This window comes from Ursus arctos, unplaced genomic scaffold (assembly GCF_023065955.2).
Source record: "Ursus arctos isolate Adak ecotype North America unplaced genomic scaffold, UrsArc2.0 scaffold_11, whole genome shotgun sequence".
Classification (NCBI taxonomy): domain Eukaryota; kingdom Metazoa; phylum Chordata; class Mammalia; order Carnivora; family Ursidae; genus Ursus; species Ursus arctos.
The window spans coordinates 15,904,725-15,923,633 of record NW_026622775.1 but is presented as its reverse complement, the minus strand read 5'-3'; the positions used below and the strand labels follow the sequence as shown (position 1 = coordinate 15,923,633).

The window sequence follows — 18,909 nt, the reverse complement described above, 5'->3', positions numbered from 1 at the left end:
AAGGTCTTGATAATAGAAACCACTAAAATCCACAGATTATATAGACACGGCAGTTACTGTAAGGTTTTAAAAAATGACCTGGAAATAATCAGATGACTTGGATAAGTAAGAGACTGTCATATCCATGGCTCAATGATCCCTAAAATTCCATTTGTAAATAAAGACACTGATATGTGGTTACTTTGAGCTGAAAGCATTACTATTTGGTGGCATTAAATATACATGTTACCTTACCTAAGGAGAGACCTTCTTGCTGTAACGACAGCATGAGTGTCGTGCAACACTCTTCCATTTGGCTTAATGCACTGGCTATAATTGTATTCACCTGTGCCTACAGCTACAACTTCATGCTGTCCAGCTGAAAGGAAAAGGTTAACAGTAGGTTATTTTGACCTCCCTCTTTCCTTTCCCCTTACCATTTTAAAGTTACTTATATTGACCAAAAAGATGGAAAAAATTTCAGTTTCATAGAAGAGTTCAAGAGTCTTCTAGGAACCAATTTTTTAATAGTTCAATAAAATTCAATTAAAAAGGCAGTTATAATAGTTCATCTAAAACTTTACCACAATCAATAGAATAATCAGATATCCTTAGTTTTCAAACATGCATTTATTTCTTCTACATCTAGATATGTTTGGCTTACTAGAGACATCATTTGCCATTCTATTGCTGCCTTAAAGTTATCTATAGTGGCTCTATTTTTTTTCTTAATCCACTCAAATTCTCTACAAATCATAGTTTATCTGTTCTACTGACACTGCTTTTTAAAAGATTTTTTGAGAGAGAGAGTGTGTGCACGAGCAGGGGCGGGGGAGCAGAGGGAGAAGGAGAAGCAGACTCCTCACTAAGAAGAGAGCCCGACCCAGGGCTCAATCCCAGGACCCCAAGATCATGACCTGAGCCGAAGGTAGATGCTTTAACTGACGGAAATTGGTTTTTTAAAGAAAAAAGCACCCTATTCTTTTTCTAATAGTTTCACTCCATTTACTTTTTGCTGTACCCCATTTGAGATTTCCTTGAAACTCTATGCTCTGATTATACAGTTCTTTTTTCCTTTCACATCCTAACTATGAGGCCTTTCTATAGCGTAGTCACTAAGTTCATTGCTCTTTCTTCTCTAGAATATTCTCCTCTTGCTTTTTCTTTTACTTCTGTGTTGATGATTTCAGAAAATCTCTAATCTTAGACTTTCAAACAAAGTTCAGTTTCAGGGGTGGCTCGGTGGCTCAGTCAGTTGCGTTGAACTCTTGATTTTGGCTCAGGTCATGATCTCAGGGTTGTGAGATGGAGCCCCGCAAAATGGAGTCCAGAGTCGGGAGATTCAGCAGGGAGTCTGCTTGAGATTTTCTCTCTCCCTGTCCCTCTGCCCCTCCTCCCGCTCACATGCTCACACACTCTCTTTAAAATAAATAAATCTTTAACAAAAAGAATAAAGTTTCACATTTGCAAATACCTAAAGGACTTTCATTAATTCAACAAAAACTGCTGAGGTCCTACCGAGTTCCAGGTGCTAAAGTAGATGCTAGGAATAAAATGTTGGAGAGACAGAAAAAGACTAAACAAACCAAAAACTGTGATACGTGCTTTAAAGGAAAAAAGTATGGAGCCAATGTAAAGAATAATGGTGGCGGGGGGGGGGGGGTGGTTGGGGAAGGTTACCTCATGCAAACTAGTTGTGGAATCTCTCCTTATGAAACTGAAATTTAAGTTCCAGTAGGAGGAGTAAGCAGCATGAGTGAGGTAAAGGGTGCTGTAGTCAAAAGAAAGAGCTTGTGCAGACCCTGGACAAAGAGAGACCAGCAGAGCTGCTTCAGTAAAGAGTGAAGGGAATGGCATAAGATGAAGTTAGAGAAGGACGCATCATAAACCATGCTAAGATGTCTGTGGATTTTATCTAAGAGCTATGGTGAAGCTACTGAGGGTAACGGATTGAAAACCACATTGGGTTACATTTTAAGACCCCTCCTTTATGTGATAATGCTATAAGTCCAAGAAGCTGAAGACATAATGACTTAAGACTTGAGAAATGAAGATGGTTGGAAAAGAATAATCAGATCTGATAGTTTAGAGACATAACAGAACTCACAGATAAATTTTAGGGTGTTAGGGAAAGGACTTAGCCTTTTAGTCTGAGCAACTGGAAAAATGCCATTTACTGAGATGGAAAAAGCTGGAGGAGAAATTAAAATTAGATGGGAAAAATAAAAAGTTCCATTAAAACAAACGTAGTTGCTCCAGTAAGGAGGGGATGATGATGGTAAAAGCAAAGTATATAGTGTCAGTGTAAGCTCTGGAATGGTGATATAAAGTTCGCAGTTATAAATAGAAACTCAGTTTCTATTTCAACTCTGTAACTCGACCTGCCATGTTTCAGGGAGATACTAGTCTGATAATGCAGGAAAAAGGGGGGATAACAAAAAGAAGAAATTCATCAAGATGTGAGAAGGAACAGAATCAAAATTTAAGTGAAAGGATTAGCTATAAGAGGAAAGATCCTTCCTCCACTCACAGTAGAGAAGATGAGCACAAATACAAGGAATTATAGATTTCGTGGCAGAGAACAGAAGTAGTTTGGATTTGATAGCTTCTTACAGACACAATTAAAAATTATGAGGCATGACCATTAGTTGAAAGCAAGGATGGAAGAGAAGATGTAGGATATTTGAGGACAAAGGAAAGTATAAAATGGACATTTCAGGGAATGTGTGAAGAATACCCATTTGAGGTTTCTAATACATTTTAAGTATGTATTGATTGTGTGAGTTACTCCAGGAACATGTACTGAATTTTACTCAGTCTTTCCCCACCCCACATTCACTATCATATTTCTAAAACCAGATTTATTACTCTTATCCATCCTATTCACACAACTTCACATCAGCTTCCAGATTCCAGGGGATATGGAAACACCATTCTACTATGTAAACTTGAAATGTTATGTTTTATTCATCTCATTTCAACTATCATTTGTTGTCACTTTCATCTTATCACATCATATTTCTAAAAAATATTTTCTTTGCCCGTTCATGTCTATCTCAACTCTAACATAAGCAGCTCCATCACAATCAAGTAAGTTATGATTCCCTAATTCAGGCCCAATCCTTGTAGTATTAAAAAAAAAAAAAAACTGTTGGCAATCATTGTTTAAACATCAACTTATTTTAATCATTACAAATGTAATTTAAGCTTTTCCTAAACGCCAAGTACTGTGCCAAGTACTTTATTTATATTATCACATCTAATCCTAGTAATTCCATGAAGTAGAGAGTATTTCTATTTTAAAGAAATTAGAAGAAAACAGAAGCAGAGAGATGTTAAGTATATAACATGCCCAAAGTCATTTAAGTAGCACACCTAAGTCTCGTGCTGTTTCCAACAATTAGAGTTCTGTATCAATCCCTGACCAAAAATCTTTTACCACTTACTATCTCATTAAGTCCAACTTCTGACTGGATTTCAAATGACTCCAGAATCTGGTAACATCTTATCAACCGAAGTATATTCTGTATTACCCCTGTATATATATATATATACTTCTCTGCACTAGTAATAAATTTCTCATAGTTCCATAAACAGTTTTTTCACTGCTGCTTTCTTCCTCCCAAAATGCCCTTTCCTCTATTTATCCAAGTCTTATTAACACTTAAAATTTCACTACCCAAAGATTTTAACTCTACCAGTTCTCTACCATCTATGAATTCTCATGCATTTTTGGATTATAGAAAATACTTTTGTATATAGGTATCTATATATATAGCTATAAACAGATAGATTTTACATATACCCACAAAAAAAAAACAGGTTCATGATTTTTCATATTGTAATCCTTTCTTACCTGAAAGTGAAAATTTGTTCATTTTTATCAAGACCTTTTCAATGTTTGTTACAATGGAAACTAGACTTCAGGTTGATCGTAGTTTCAACAGAGCTATTGTTTAAAATGTTAGGCATTTTACCATTCTGCAGCTCTCTATTAGTTTCTGGTCAGTATACTTTAATGTTGACAGCCTTTATATTTAATGATCCACACCCACTAGAAAAGGCCACTTCAAATCAATCAATGTAACACCGTTGTAAAAAGGGTCAAAGATAGTTAAAATACTGCTATATATAGCTCAAATGATTAGGATATTTAATAGTTTTTCCACAAACACATCCCAAATATTTGTGGACTTACCTCTTTCAATTATAAAAGCTGCCAATGAATTGCTACATTTCAGATATTCTGAATGATTGGAAATTAGTTGATTAAATGTTTCTTTAACAATTTGTGAAATCTTTGCATATTGAATATGTCTCCCTTCTGGAAAAAAAAATCAAATGGAATATGAATTTGAAGAACACGGTGCTTTCTCCCAGAGGCCTCTATTATTCCTATTGTAACATTACAATTGAGTTTGTAATTTATAGATATGGGAGCAAATTATAATTTAGGTCATGATTGATATTTTAAAGCATTCAATTCTAAAAAAACTACATTATTGAGCTTTATCGAAAACTTATAAAAAATTCTTAATATTACATATTAGAGAATTATTGATCTATATATAATGAAATATTCAAAAGTCATACAAGACACAAGTCATTTCTTTGTTGAATAGGATTGTCCCATATTGCAAACCAACATCTCACTGAACGTCAGTAGTCTCCCCTCAACATGGTGACAATTAAAATACACTCCTTAGTATGTGCCCCACTGAGAACTACAGCGAAGCACTAAGCACTTAGACCCCTGATATAGTCCATGTTCCCACTAAAAAAGTTCTAAACTTGAAAGGGAATAAAGATAGTTTTAAGTAACTAGGATTACTAGAGAACAGTTTTAACCAAGAATATACATCAAAAGTTACCCATGGATTTCTTTTTAAAAAACATGACAGAGCCTACTTAAGATTCTGGGGTGGGACCCTGGCCATTTGTTGCTTTGTGTATCCCTACTGAAGAACAATTGTTCTAGAGAATGAGAAGTTGCAGAATCACCTAATATAGTGTTTCTCAAAGTATAGTTGTAAACCACTGATAATTCCTGATGTTTCATGGTAGTTGCTAAGTAGTCTATTGAGTGGTTCACAGCCCATTTCATATTTTTAGAGGAAAAAAAAGCAAAGAAACAACTTTGCTGTCAAATTTTCACAGAAATTTTTTTTACCTGCTTAATAATCATTACATTAAAAAAAGCGCACAAATGATAAAAGTATGACATTAGCAATCTCAGCTAACATTCTGCTAACAAGACACAACGCATTTCAGTTAGGCCATTTACATGCTTTTGTTTATATTTGTTAAACTTTATTTTTTCTGTTAATATTGTTAACGCTCTCTTGGCAAAGACAAATTCGCATTATCAAGAAGAATGTGAACAATCACAAAATTATTCACAAAATGAAGCTCTGAGAGAAAAAAATAATGAAGTAATAGCTATATTCTTCTATCTCATCACAAAGCATATAACGTGGAGGTGCCAATTATTACTATAATTGCATGCTAGCATATACTTCACTAAAACTGCTATCAACAAAACCATCAATGTGTGGTACATAAATTAGTTTTTGGTCCTTATGTAGTAAAAATATGAGAAGTACTCAGCAACTTGGCTCTGCATTATCACCAAAACTCATGATACAGAAGAGAGAGAGAGAGAGCACGCACATGCGCACAAGACAGGGCAGGTTCAGGGGGAGAAGCAGACCCCCCCACTGAGTGAGGAGCCTGATGCAGGGCTCGATACTGGGACTCTGGGATTACGACCTGAGCCTATGGCAGAAGCTTCACCAACTGAGCCACCCAAGCATCCCAAATTTAACTTTTTTTAAACTGAAACAGCAATATAAAAATATACATTCAGAAGTTCCCTCACCAAATGCAGGCAAAAATTACCGGTTTCTAATAGAAATTTTGAGATCTATAAATATATATCACTTCAAAAAATAGAAACTGGGACATGCCGAAATGTATCTTTTGCATTTACTTGTTCTTGGACATCACTCAAGGGTATTATCTCATCCTCCTTAATGGGTCCATAGAATGAATGTACCATAATTTGTTTGATCATGTCATATATAGTCAACAAGTATTGTGTTACAATGTAGAGTAGAAAAACCACACTGCAATTAGTACAGAACAAGAATTGTGTATAGGGAAAAAAAAAATGTTCTGCTACACATTAAAAAGTTGCACCTAAATATCATAAAGAACATTTGGGACTTAACAACATACCAGTATACCTCTGGGTCTTAATTCAGTGTTGAAGGAAATAATATTGTGAATATAACCAAGTCCGTCTTACTAAATGTATCTCTTATTACCATGCATGTAAAAAAAAAAAAAAAGCACGTGAAATACCATTTTCCTTATAAATGTACCCTGGCTATTAAGGAAATAAAATGTTCTCCCAAATTACTGAAAATGGAGGATAAGATAAAAATATGACATAGATAATGCCATTTAACACCATTTCTTTGATTTCGAGTAGCTAATTTCAAGTAATCTTCAGTATCCTGTAACCTGAACCTATCTTCAGAGCCAAAATATCACTTTTTAAAATTTTTATTTATTTGTTTATTTGTTTATTTATTTATTTAATTTTTAGAGAGGGGGCAGGAAGCGCAAAAGGAGAGGGAGAATCAAGCAGGCTCCACACTTGGCACGGAGCCTAATGTGGGGCTCCATCTCACAACCCAGGGATCATGACCCAAGCCGAAATCGAGTTGGAAGTTGAATGGACTGAGCCACCCAGGCACCCCAAAGTATTGCTATTTTTAATGAAATATGGTCCAGTTAGAAAAAGGACAAAGCAGACAGGCTGTGAGATAGTGATATGCTCTATAACTGGCCCAACAGGATCTGTTTGGGAAATTATTGTGGGTCTCAAATCTTTTTTCTTCAAAGGCAACAACATCCAGCCCCTGTGTTTACCCATTAGTTTGAAGGATGAGGTTTGCTGTTTTGTGACAACTTGACTCCTGTCTGAACCTACGAAACTTGACTCTAATCATGTATTTCTTTAAACATATTGTTAACCACATTTTCTTTGTTCCTCACAGATTGACCTGTTTTCTCAGGGTAATATTAATCTATGCTGTCAGTCATTGACCAGAGATTCTGTCCCACTATTCATGAAAATTGCCCACAGAGGCTGAAAAGACAGACTAGGGCCGTCTCCCATATTAAGGGATATTATCACTAGATTCATCCCTCACTTCCCTTCGTTTCATCAATTCTTATGACTGTTAGATCAAACTACTATATTAAACTTTAGTAAATTTTGCCACTTGAATAGGCTTATTTTCCCTGGTCTTGTCCTTTTACTCCAAACCAGCTCACAAATGTGCACAGTCTTTCTCTGTTTTAGAAAGATAATGTAAATAAAAAAAGACAACGGACAAACCAAGTCTGAATAGACATAAAGTTGGTTTTTAAATCCTAATCTCCAGACCTAGAAAGAAAGGCTCGTTTTCATTTTAATTCTGTAAGTATTCTAAACTTTGAAGTCTGTAGTGTTAACTACTATGTAAGCAATGGAGAAATAATTTCCTGACTTTCAGAGGATTCATAATCCAATAGGAAAAGCATACAACTACCAACACAATATGTCGAATATGACAAAGTGTTATAATAAAAGGTTACTGTTTAGGAAGCATCTACTGGCACTGATTTAACTATTTAACATGTATGAATTCATTTAATCCTAATTACCCTATGAGGTAATTATTGTTACGGCCATTTTACACATGAGAACTTAAGGTGCATGGAGAAGTAGCTGATTGTAGATCATACAATTATAACTGCAATTGTAGTTGTTTTCTTGAGCTCGAGTGACAAATAACTACCATTTAAATTAAATAGATTATTTAAAATGAACGTCCCAACCATTAAGCACCAGAAAGCCACTGGTTTTCATTAATGACAAGCCTACCAAAGCACAGCATTCTCAAAAGAGCAGCTATATGAAACTGATGAATCACCTCCTTATAGAAAAAAAGCCATTTCTTCAATCTTTCCTCTCCCTTCTCTTTTTTAGCACATATAGAAGGAAATTTTCCTCCCTGTAGAAGTGTGACAGGTTTGAATGATAAAATACCAATGTATATGTTCATACCTAACCATGTTTTAATTACAATTTAAATTTAATTATAAGTTTAATTATAATAAGTTTAATTATAATTTTTATTGAGTTACTCTTCTAAAAAAGAAAATCATAAAGGATTTTCCTACCATAATGTACTTTTGAGACATATACTGGTTCAGGTGAAACAACAGGTTCTGCAGGGATAGGAGGAGGACCTGTAAATAACAAAGAAAGAAACATGAAATTTCAATGTTCCAAAGAGCAGGTACCTTACTCTTCTATAATAAACAGCAATCTTAGAATGATTATTTTTTCTGTATAGTTCTGCCAACTCTAGGCCATCAAATATCCATTAGCTCAGCCTTGATAAATGTCTTTCCTATATTGAAATTATACACACACAGTTCTGGATTTCCTAATCCTATGCTGCTAAATAGTTTGCGTTGTCATAGATGCCACACTCCAAAAAGCATTCAGAATGAAGCCATGTTTTAGATGCTCGTGAACAATTTTCTATTTGTAGTAATATTATGTAAAATACTTAAAATTAACATCCTATCAAAATTTAATAAGTAAAAGTTACCATTTTTCCTAGGGGAGTACTACATTCAAAGTTTTCAAAGCTCTTAGTCTCATTTTTGCAATGGCTTTCCAATTTGGATCCCAAGTTAGGGAACCCGGGAAAAACAAAAAAAGAACATGACATTAAACCAAAGAAACAACAAAAAAAAGATCAGAAAAGTTTAAATGGACAGTTTCCAGGAGCAAAGTTTCAACTAAATTAATTAGTATCTCTCAAGAATCATTCATAAGAACAAAGGAAGCAAAAAATACTGCAACGGACTTAATTTTGAGTAAGACAAAATACTGACTGAATATATCAAAATTAACAAGGGAAGACTGGCAATGTCATCTTGCAGTTCATGTTAGTTAAGCAAAGGCTGATAACTATAGTTAGAAATATGCACTCTGGACTTTAAATAAACATAACTTCAAAAACTCAGAGAAAGATGGATTTTTTTTCCATTTATCTAAGAGAGCTGGGCTCAGGTAGAATGAAAACCAAAAATATTAAATCCTGTTCATCAAGAACAAATAATTTCAATAAAGAAAATGTGACTGCACATGTTGGTTTGCATTTTAAAGCACCATGTACAAATAAGCAAAATAAAATAAAGTTGGAGGACTCACACTTCCTATTTCAAAACTTAGCACAAAGTGACAATAAATCAAAATAGTATGGTAATGGCATAAAGACAGACATATAGACCAATGGGATAGAGAATCCAGAAATAAGTTCTCACATATTTTCTCAAATGATTCTTGACAAGGGGCCAGTACCATTCAAAGGGGGAAAGGGCAGTCTTTTCAATAAATGATGCTGGAAAAACTGGATATCCACATGCAGAAGACTGAAGACAGACCCCTACCTAACCCCATACACAAAAATTAACTCAATATGCATCAAAGACCCAAACATAAGGGTAAAAACCATGAAACTCTTAGAAGAAAACATAGGAGAAAAGCTTGATGATGACACTGGATTTGGCAATAATTGCCTGGATAGGACACCAACAGTACAGGCAACAAAAGAAAAAATTGGGACTTCATCAAAATTAAATACTTTTCTGATCAAAAAACCACTATTAACAGAGCAAAAATGCAAACCGCAAAAAGGGAGAAAATATTTTTACATCACATATCTGACAAGGGACTGATATCCAGAATATACAGTAGTGTTTCCCTTATCTGAGGGGATTAGCTCCACTGCAGGTAATATCAAACCTTATATATGCTATGATTTTTCCTCTACATATGTCCTTATGGTAAAGTTTAATTTATGAATTAGGCACAGTAAGAGATTAACAACAGAACATATATACTGTAATAAAAATTATATGAATATAGTCTCTCTCTCTGAAAATATATTTTTGTACTGTCTTCACCCTTCTTGTAATGATGTGAGATTTTAAAATGTGATGAGATGAAGTGAGGTGAATGGCATAGGCATTGCGACCTAGTGTTAGGCTACTACTGACCTTCTGATATGTCAGGAGGAGGACCATCTGCTTCCGGCCCACAGATGACCACAGGCAAATGAAGCCGTGGAAAGTGAAACCCATAGGACCCTTAAAACTCAACAAAAAAAACCCCCAATAGCCCCTTTCAAAAATGGACAAAGGAATTATTACATTTCTCTGAAGAAGATGTACAAATGGCACATGAGAAAATGCTCCCCATCATTAATCATTAGGAAAATGCAAGTCAAAGCCACAATGAGATGCCATATCATACCCAGGAGAGTGGCTACTATACAAAAAAAAAACCACAAAAAAAACCACAAAAAAAAACAGAAAATAACAAGTGTTGGTGAGGACATGGAAAAACTGGAACCCTTGTGCACCACAGGTAGGAATGTAAAATGTTGTAGCCATTATAGAAAACAATACGGCAGTTCTTAAAATAAAATTAAATATGAAATTACCATATGATCTAGCAATTCCACTTCTGGGTATGAAACCCAAAGAATTGAAACCAGAATGTCATAGCTATCTACACACCCACATTCGTAGCAGCATCATTCACAATAGCCAAAAGTTGAAGAAACCCAAGTATCCATCAACGGATGAATGGCTAAACAAAATGTGGTATATACATACAACAGAATATTATTCAGTCTTAAAAAGGAAGGAAATTCTGACACATGCTACAATGTAGATAAACTTTAAGGACATTATAAGTGAAAAAAGCCAGCCATGAAAAGACAAATACTATATGATTCCACTTTGCAAAACCTAAAGTAGTCAAATTCATATAGACAGAAAGTAAAATGGTAATTGCCATGAACTTGATGTGAGGGGGAAAAGGGGAAAGATGAGAAATAATTGTTTAGTGGGTACACAATTTCAGTTTTGCAAGATGAAAAGAGTTCTGGATATTGGATACACAACAAAGTGAATGTACTTCACACTAAACTGTACACTTAAAATGGTTAAGATACTAAAATTTGTTTTATATATATGCATTACAAAATTCTATTTGACCACATTAAAAACTTTTTAAATGATTTTTTTAAAAAGGAGTATTGAAATAAACTTAGAACCGGATTCTTAAATCATCGTGTCAGAAAGTATTAGATTTTAGGGATGCCTGGCTGGCTCAGTCAATAGAGCATGCAACTCAATCTCAGGGTCATTGAATTCATGCCCCACGTTGGGCGTGGAGCTTCAAATAAAAATTTAAAAAAAATTTTTTTAAAGAATGTGTTAAGGTTTTCAAAACTTACATTAACACTATCCTTAAAAAAAGTTAGAGCAAGAAGTTTTGTACAGTTAAAAAAACAAGATTATACTTGAAAAACACCATGTACAAAATATGGAATGATATATACATGGAAAAAAATTTTGATGAGTCCAAAATTTTGAAAAAATTAAAAATAAGTTTTTTAAGGTTTATGTTATAAATGAATAGGAGATCAAAAAAACTGATATAAAGCTCACAGCAAAGAAAAGAAATACTCAGCTCTTATCTTCCATATCCCTCCACAAGAAAAATAAATCTTTAAACTCAGCTGTTCAGGACATCCTAAAGAATGTAAGGGAAAAATTGATCTAATTAAATTAATTATTAAATTATTACTAGGCTCTGTGACAAGAGAAAATACATTACTAAAAAATCTTTAGTCATAATTAAGGTACTACTGGCACTCTTTGAGAAAACAACGGTGAATATAAAAGGGGCATCAGTGAAGATGGGAAAGTGCCACATTAATTTTCAGAGAAGGCAAAAGATAGATATTTAGAAACTAAAAACTGTGAGAGACTGTGGACTCTGGGAAACAAACTGAGGGCTTCAGAGGGGAGGGGGGTGAGGGATTGGGATAGGCCGGTGATGGTATTAAGAAGGACACATATTGCATGGTGCACTGGGTGTTACATGCAAGTAATGAATCATGGAACACTGCATCAAGAACTGGGGATGTACTGTATGGTGACTAATATAACAAAATAAATATTATTTAAAAAAAAAAAAAAACTAAAAACTGTAGTCCACCGGGCAAAACATTTGCTAGCCCTAAATAAGCATTTTAAAGACCCTTAGGGAAAACATCCTTTCCTAACAATTAGATTAGATGCTTGGGAAATTCTGTAGACATGTTTTAACGTAATTTCAACAAAGCATTTTAGTTTCTTGAGGGTAGAGGACAGATCTTACTTGATTCTTGATTCCCAATACCTACCGCAGTCCTTGGAACTCAGCACATCCTGAAAATATAGATTTACTGATTCTACTGCATGCTACAGCTGGAAGGAAACTGGGAAAATATTGCTGGGGTATACTTAGGTGGGTAAATAGCTGATAAAATAATCACATATAAAGAATTTCCTTAATAAACTGAAGGAATGCCTTAAGAATATTATTTGTCACCAGTTCGGCATTTCACATTAATTTGTTAAAGACTCTGGAGAGGCAAAGGCTTATCTATAAAAGAAATAAATCACTCATCACACTAAGCTCAAAGTGAGTAGGATTTGTTCATCTATAGGATAAATCAGTGTGAAACTGAATAAAAGAATGATGGACAAATACGAATATTGGTAAAGATAGCAAAATTATCAACTGATAAAATCAAAACTCAAAATTATCAGGGGCACCTGGGTGGCACAGCGGTTAAGCGTCTGCCTTCGGCTCAGGGCGTGATCCCAGCGTTATGGGATCGAGCCCCACATCAGGCTCCTCTGCTATGAGCCTGCTTCTTCCTCTCCCACTTCCCCTGCTTGTGTTCCCTCTCTCGCTGGCTCTATCTCTGTCAAATAAATAAATAAAAAATCTTAAAAAAAAAATTATCAAAACTGAATTCATATCAGAAAGGGGAATTTCTAGGTTAAAATCAGTACATACCTTCCAAATATTTAAAAGAAAAAAAGTCAAAGAAAACATTAGCCATAAAAGGAAAAAAAAAAAACCATAACATGACACTTACCATTCATAATAAATGCAAATATTAAGTTTTTTATTGAAATATTCGTTATGTCAAAAAAAATCTAATTTTATGCTCAACAGAAAATCACTAAAAGCAAAACAGGATAAAGATATTAAACACAAAAGGTAACTAAAAGCACTGTGAGAATTAAAAAAAAATTCAAGACCAAAAACATACATAACATATATAAAATATGCAAGATAAAAAAGAAATAATTTGATATTGAATTTAAAAAAGGTTTACCCTCCAAGAAAATGAAATCACTGCATCATTGCTTTTTATAGGTCAAATAACATTAAGAATCAAAGAATTCAATAAAATAAGGATAATATGACATTTATAGTGCCAGCATGTATAAGACAAAATCATCATACCTAATCCTGAAAAATTAATCTGAAAAATAGTGAACAGAAAATAACATGGAAATTAACAAAATACTTTCCTAAGTACTTAATAAATCCAAAGTATGACAAACATCAAAACTTACATGTAGCAAATCATTTTAATTACTAAATAATGGTTTTAATTAAACAAAAATAAAAATGCATGAATAAGAGTTAAACTTAGAGAAAAAACAAAATGAGCTAAAGTACTACAAAAGAAAAAACGAACAGACCAAAAACAAAAAAAGCCCAGTAGTACAATAAAAGTGATGATTTGAATTTAAAAAGAATGAATTTATCATCAAATTTCTTTTCTTTTTAAAGTTAATTTACAGATAAACCAAAATGTAATCTACCATTAAGTGACCACTGACAAAAACTGCTGATTATGCTAACACATATATAAAATGGTAACATATTCCTCAAACTGATTAATATTTAGTAAGAGCTACTATCATTTTATTACAAATTATTCACCAAGCACTGGTTGAGTGCTTTGCATTCATTATTTATTTAATCCTAAGAACAGCCATAGGAGGTAGTTACTATCAGAGTCACCATTTTTTTTATTACTTATTATTTTTTTAGTGTCCCCACGTTTTAAATGATGAAACAGGTTTAGAAAGCAAATAACTTGCCTATCCCAGGTCAATATTTCAACCAGAGCAATCTAATTCTGGAGTTTACAGTTAACCTATTTGCTATGTTGCTTTAGGCCATTATTTTCTCAAGTAGCTTTACCATTACTGAATTTAATACAGATAGCCAAACTTCACAAAAACTGCATTTTAAAAGTCTAAGCATTAAATGCACATTATTAAGAGACTAGGAACCCAATAAATTACAGAGAAAAATCAAGTTTCTGGATAAGAAGCTACTGAGAATCTGACAAATTATGAGACAATTCAGTCAACATGTTTATAGCTCATGGTGCTGAAATATACAAGAGCATTTTTTTCTTTTATAGAAAACCTTTTTATTTTTTCTTTGCTATTTTTATTTTTAATTCCAGTACAATTAATATACAGTATTAAATTAACTTCAGGTGTACAATATAGTGTTCAACAATTCCATACATCACTCAGTACTCATCACTGTAAGTATACTTTTTATCCCCTATACGAGAGCATTTTAACTAATATTAAACATGGCAGCAGATAGCAATGGAAGGAAATAAATTCTGCTACTCTGTCTTGCAGTTGCCACGTAACTCTTCATTAATAAATCCTGCAGGTGATTCCTTCTGGGAAAAGATACATTTTATAAATCCTTTATAATCAAGAGTATTTACCTGCTGTTTCTAAAATTCTTGGTTCAGGTTCATCCAATTGTAGAAGCTCATCAAGAGCTAATTTCGCTGCATTGGATCGAGACTCCTTTTTATTTTGTCCCAGTCCAGTCTTATATTGAATTCCATCCACCACAGCACAAAAAGCAAAATATGGTCCCATAACGTTACCTTGAAAAAGAAGTCAGAGTGAATGCTGCAATAATTCACAGTATGATCTTGCAAATGACATTTGATATACAAAAATATCCCAGCACAAAAACTGTGGAAAACAATCTTGGCCTATCAGATTTGTGTTTTGTTTTGTTTGTTTTGTTTTTAGAGAAAATGCAGATTAAAAGTAAAGCTGATAAGTGCCTGAACTAGTTCTGAGGAACCTATCAAGCAGCCAGGTTAGCTCCAGATTCAGCATGAACGGTACGGACAGCTTTAGAGTACAGATCATACACGGAGCAACAGTGGCTTGTATAATGAAGCCTGGCAATAGTAAGCACCCAAATATCTAATGAATGACCAATGAGAGGTAAGATATGGAGCTTCTGGCAACATCTCTTCTTTTGAAATTCAATGCCAATAAAGTTGAATTTCTCCCACCTTCTGAGTGCTCTGATACTCTTATAAGTTCCAGAATAAAAGATATCCCTTTGCGGAAATCTTGTGAACCTATCAGGGAGTTATGGTAAGCAATTCACACCACCACAGCCTTGAAGGCAAGTGGAGGGGAGAGAATCCACAAGGAAAACCGAAACAAAAACAGAGAAGATATGCTAAAGAGTTAAACTCAATGTCCAGCCATCCAAAATTCCTAGAAGAATTACCTTTACACAATTACTTTTACCTAGTTTTCATTTTTGCCTAGTGAAAAATGAAATGGAATCATCTAAATTTACAGGGCAAAGATTTTTCCAGTTCAAGTTTTCCTTGTTGGTAATTCAGACTTTAGAAAGTCTTTGGTTAACTTAAGATTCTACCCTGGTTACGGATGGATAGGTACAATTACACTCCACATAAGCCTCATCGTCATCATCATTGTTATTATTTTCTCACCTATTACACTAACTCCTGGGTTTTTTAAGATGTACATCAAGGTTTTACAAGCAACTCCTGACTGCATCTGAGTAAACCGCTTTCCTCTATCTATGACTTCAGTTTCCCAAGGTTCCACCTAGGTTCCAATCCAAATTTATAAAACCTGAGAATATTTTGTATACTTAACTAGTGGCCCATACGATTCTTGTGTGAGATATCCTCCATCAAATTTGTTAATTAAGTACTCTGTGCCAGAGTGCTGAGCCTTTAAACTTCATCCTATCATACTTCAGATTCTTAAACTTTAGTATGTCTTTAAATCACCTGTAGAGCTGTTAAAATACTGCTACTTTGGTCTCATCAAACCTACTGATTCAGATTACTCAACTAGTACTATGTACATAAAGTGAATACCATTACTAATGGATTGTGTTTTTGAGTAGCTCTTGCTCAGATCATTAAAGATTTGCCCTCACACATTTTTTTCTTACTGTGACCAATAGTTTACATTTTCCAAGAATGGTCTGAGAAGAATGGAGGGAAAACTACTGACCACAGTATTGATCATGAAGAAATCCAACCTACAATGATTAGATTTAGGAAAACTTCACCTTCTATACTAAGACTCTATTTTTGTCACCTGTTTACTATTATTTCCTCCAAAACAAAAGACTGGAAATCTGACTTCACTATGACAACCTTAGCTAAAATCTCAAAAGCTTTAAATTCTTTTGCAAGGATGCCTTGAGATACATATTGGCAAAAGCTACCAATGGTAAGAGAAAATTTAAAAAACCAAACTACCTGATGTCTTTGTATATATACAAACAAACATACACACACACACATTTGTACACATACATGTATTTTTAAAGACTCCGTTTCCTTGACTCTCATACTTCTACCCCATTCATGTCAATTAAGAGCACTTATTCTCTTATCCCTCCACTTTCCTAAAGTTCTTTCTAATCACTGGTCACGAGATAAAGAGGTTAGAGGCTGGATTTTATTTGATCTGTACTATTGTAGCCTTCCAATTCCAAGAGAGAATGCGGAAAATAGTCAGACAAGTCTACAGATAGAGTGTCAATCATGTAAGTGCTATTTTCACCTCTAAACCTTGAATTTCAGAAGCTAAGTTAGACCATAATTTTGTTAGGTATCATCATCACAGAATCCTTCTCATTAAATAATCATAGTCCAAATATTTAACAACTCTTCAAAAACATGTTAGTCTACAAGTACTCACACCTGAAAATAATCCATAAGGCTGATGGGATTTCAGTTCAACTAGCCATACACAAAAAAATTAAAATTCGATTATAAAAATTTTGTACATATAAGTTATTTGCAGAAAAATACGAATATAAAAATTTCTGAAATATACTTGTCAAAACATACCAGTAGTTACCTAACCCCAATATTATGTGGATATAGAAAATAATCAAATTTAGTACTATTTATATGCTCTGCTTTTAACAGGAAAATATCTTCCAGCACTGTAATAACCAGATATAACTTTGCACTTGCCTGTTGTTATGGTTTCCTTAAGGTCAAGGTGAACCCTCTGCATTTGTGCAAACTGGTGCAAAGCTGACACAGGATTTATCTCACCACGTTTGTATTTCATTATGAATTCCTTAGGTATTTTTTTTGGAGGAAGGACAGGATTTGGAATAGATGAAAGACCTTTGGAAAGCAATGGTTCTGGAAAATTACCTAAAAAGATATGGTTACAGTTGTCAGTTCAGTAAAATTTAAAAAAAAATAGCAAAAGCACTAAATCCTCACCTAAAAATGGCAGATTGTCCCGGATACAACTAGTTATAGGTGTTCTTCATTACAAGTAAGTTTCTACTAAAAATTTTGCACACATGACAAGTGTAACCTGTTCATGCATATACCTTTTTGGAGTACAAAAATCATTGTTTGCAAAGAAGTGCTATCCTTGTCATTATTGAAGTGATGTCAAAGAATCACAGAATTTTAATGATGTCAAGGTCTTCAGAAGCTCTCAAAGCATTCCCCCCCACACACACACACATTATGTCACTAAGGCCTGGACTAAAGACAAAGACCTGGGACTAAGATCAGTTTCTGATTCCTAGTCACTATATTCTATTACTTTTCACATTGAATTCAAATGAATTTAAATGTTTGTCCCTGCTTTATACTTATGCTAAGCGATATTGGAATAGAAATCAGTACAAGTCCAGTCCTTTTCCTGAAGGGACCAACATAGTCTCACCTCAAAAAGGCAAGACAGGCTTGAAGCTGTTAACAGTTCCTAAAGAATAAATGAGCAGCAAGGAGAAGAATTTCCACAGGCCTCTTACAGTGTTCAGAGTCAAATCGGAGTTCCAAATGGGACTTAGCCACTGGTAAATGGATGTATATCTACCCAACATTTAAACTGGAGGCTCAACAGTACTCATTGGCCATCCTAGAATCTTGAAGAACTAAGGTATTACTGTAAATGAAAATGAAATCGTACCCGTCACTTGCGTAACCTTGGAAGCCATATTCGACACGCTGTAACTTTCTGAAGAATATCCTGCTGGTGTAGTTACCGTCTGGGTTGATGGCTGAACTGGCAAGTTCTTTTTCAGCATTTGAGCAAAGCTAGGGACCCGGGAACTCTGAAACCAGTCATTGTTGCCAGACATTTTCTCACCTACAAATCGTAAGAAAATTGGCAGGAAACATAAAAATACTAGATAAAAGTACTTACTCAAATTAAAAACATATCGATCTTCATAATTGGCTTAAATACGACACAGAACTAAATCTCTCTAACTGATGTCATGACTGCTTTGTGACTAGAGTTTTAACAGGCACAGGCCTCGTCCCTCCTATATCCCTTCCAAAACACTGCTACAAAAGGGTAAAGAAGGATCAAAGCTGTCCACGGGGAAAGCCCTTAAAACTACTTGGGGGTCAGAGAATAGGAGAAAAAGAAAACCTACAAACATGAGACCCTCAACAGCCCGAATCCCAGCCCAACTCCCACCCACCAAAATTGTCCTTCCTGCCCCGTAGGCCAGAGACCGAGCCCCAGGCCCGGGGCTCCCCGGCCCCAGCCGCCGACGCCGTTGCTTCCTGCTCCCGGGCTCAACCTCTGGCTTCGGGGCGCTCTGTGTGAGAGCCACGCGCCCAG

General features: G+C 34.7%; 1 protein-coding gene across 2 annotated transcripts in view; it reads right to left on the bottom strand.

The window, feature by feature from the left end:
• The window catches only part of ADAD1 (adenosine deaminase domain containing 1), a 47,487-nt gene extending 29,069 nt beyond the window's left edge, over positions 1 to 18,418 (bottom strand). For both annotated transcript variants that reach the window (XM_026499280.2, XM_026499281.2), the window contains exons 1-6: positions 18,247 to 18,418; positions 17,283 to 17,471; positions 14,727 to 14,894; positions 8,215 to 8,283; positions 4,178 to 4,303; positions 235 to 358 (exon numbers count right to left, since the gene is read on the bottom strand). In XM_026499280.2, the coding sequence (XP_026355065.2) occupies positions 235 to 358; positions 4,178 to 4,303; positions 8,215 to 8,283; positions 14,727 to 14,894; positions 17,283 to 17,471; positions 18,247 to 18,418 (848 nt within the window). The remainder of the gene's footprint in view (positions 1 to 234; positions 359 to 4,177; positions 4,304 to 8,214; positions 8,284 to 14,726; positions 14,895 to 17,282; positions 17,472 to 18,246) is intronic.
• Positions 18,419 to 18,909: the final 491 nt, after the last annotated feature.